The sequence below is a fragment of the Papilio polytes genome, unplaced genomic scaffold, assembly GCF_000836215.1.
Source record: "Papilio polytes unplaced genomic scaffold, Ppol_1.0 DF822178.1, whole genome shotgun sequence".
Classification (NCBI taxonomy): Eukaryota; Metazoa; Arthropoda; class Insecta; order Lepidoptera; family Papilionidae; genus Papilio; species Papilio polytes.
In genome coordinates this window covers 4,949,459-4,951,176 of record NW_013527026.1, presented here as the reverse complement: position 1 = coordinate 4,951,176, position 1,718 = coordinate 4,949,459, and the positions used below count along the sequence as shown (strand labels likewise).

Genomic DNA, 1,718 nt, shown 5'->3' with positions numbered 1-1,718 from the left:
TAAATCTTACTAATATATGCAAAAGTTTAGATGGATGGATATTTGTTAGAGTTTGTGGCCTAAACGGCTGAATGGATTTCGATGAAATCTAGCATTTAAAGATGTAGAGGATAGTTCGGCAGAACACATACTCGTAGACTACTTGCATTCGTTTTTTTAATTCCGCACAGACGGAGTCGTGGGCGAAAGGTATTATTTGAATAATTTTATTTTTAGTAAAGAGCCCAACACTTACGACACGCTTTAGGCTTATATTCACGGTATTAAATTTACGGAGTAGATAATTTGGAAAAAAACTGTCATGCGGGAGTAAGACAAAAACTACAAGCTGACAACATCAAGGAAGCAAGGTTGCCATGGTAACGGTAATTGTTAGCCAATATCAAGCTTTCATTGTCATTTCTGCATTTGAATTTTGACATTTCCTATTGAACATTTCCTAGGTAAAATAAAGTTCTTAGAATTTCAGACGGGTGTCGCACGGGAACAGCTCCTATGTACTAAAAGGCCCAAACTACTTTGAATGCCATTTACCAACATGTTTGTAATAAATAAGTTAATTTTTCATACAATTATTTTCCAGGGAGAAGAAAGACGAGCTGCCACAGATGCAAGTGGGCTTCATAGACATGATCTGCTTGCCGCTGTACAAGGTGCTGTCGGACACCTTCCCCTGGATACAGCCGCTGTACGCCGGCACCATGGACAACAGGCAGCGCTGGCAGGACCTCGCGGAGAAGGTGGAGATGGGCCTCACCTGGATAGACCATGATACTATCGACAAACCGATCGAAGAATTCACTGGTATGTATACTTAGACTGAGAGATTGCTGACAGCAATAAGCCTTTACAAATCTCGTAGTACTTTAGTATATTTATTGTAATACTAGCTGTTGCCCACGACTTCGTCCGCGTGGTATTAGAAAACAGACGAACTATGTAAATAACGTGTCCCTCGGGAACCGGGCATTTTTCGGGGATGAACCTTATCCCATGTGTTTGTTGTGACTTTGTTTTATATCTGTACCAAATTTCAATAAGATATGTTGAACCGTTGCAGAATTATCGAGAACCGTAACATTTCCGGGATAAAAAGTAGCCTATGTGTTTTTCCACACTATCCTCTACATCTGTACCAAATTCCATCAAAATCTGTTCAGCCGTTGAGGCTACAAACTCTAACAAACTTCCATCCATCCATCCATCTAAACTTTCGCATTTATAATATTTTAGTAGTAATTAACAGTAGTAGAGCCTACTTTAAAATCTTCGCACACGCACAGGAAAGGGAAATTTCCTCTTTATGTGCGTCTGCTCCTCCGTCGATTAAGGGTAGGCAACGCATCGGCTATTGAGGATGTTTATGGGCAGCGGTCGCTTCTCCATTTTGGCGGATTCAGGAGGCTGCTTGATCGTTTGCCACCTTATGTTATAAAAAAATGTATGTGTGAAAAAACTATTAAATAATTATACATACTGTAAAATGTGTACCATTCGAACTGTGTATACAATTTATACAGTTTATACAATACTAGCCGTTTTTCTCGACGTCGTCCCCGTGAAATTAAAAAAATAAAATAAAATAAATAGTCTATGTACCTATGTGCCACTTATAACGTATCTTTAAAATGGTGTAAGAATTTGTGAAATCGGTCCAGCAGTTTTTAAGCTATACATACAAAAATGCAAATCTTTCCTCTTTTTTTTTAATAATATAA

The 1,718-nt window shown here is 38.5% G+C and overlaps 1 protein-coding gene across 1 annotated transcript in view; it reads left to right on the top strand.

Annotated features, from left to right (window-relative positions):
* The window catches only part of LOC106106443 (cGMP-specific 3',5'-cyclic phosphodiesterase-like), a gene marked incomplete at its 3' end in the record, with an annotated part of 59,900 nt that overhangs the window by 55,943 nt on the left and 2,239 nt on the right, over nt 1-1,718 (top strand). The window contains exon 16 of the mRNA XM_013287021.1: nt 559-804. Coding sequence (XP_013142475.1) covers nt 559-804 — 246 coding nt within the window. The remainder of the gene's footprint in view (nt 1-558; nt 805-1,718) is intronic.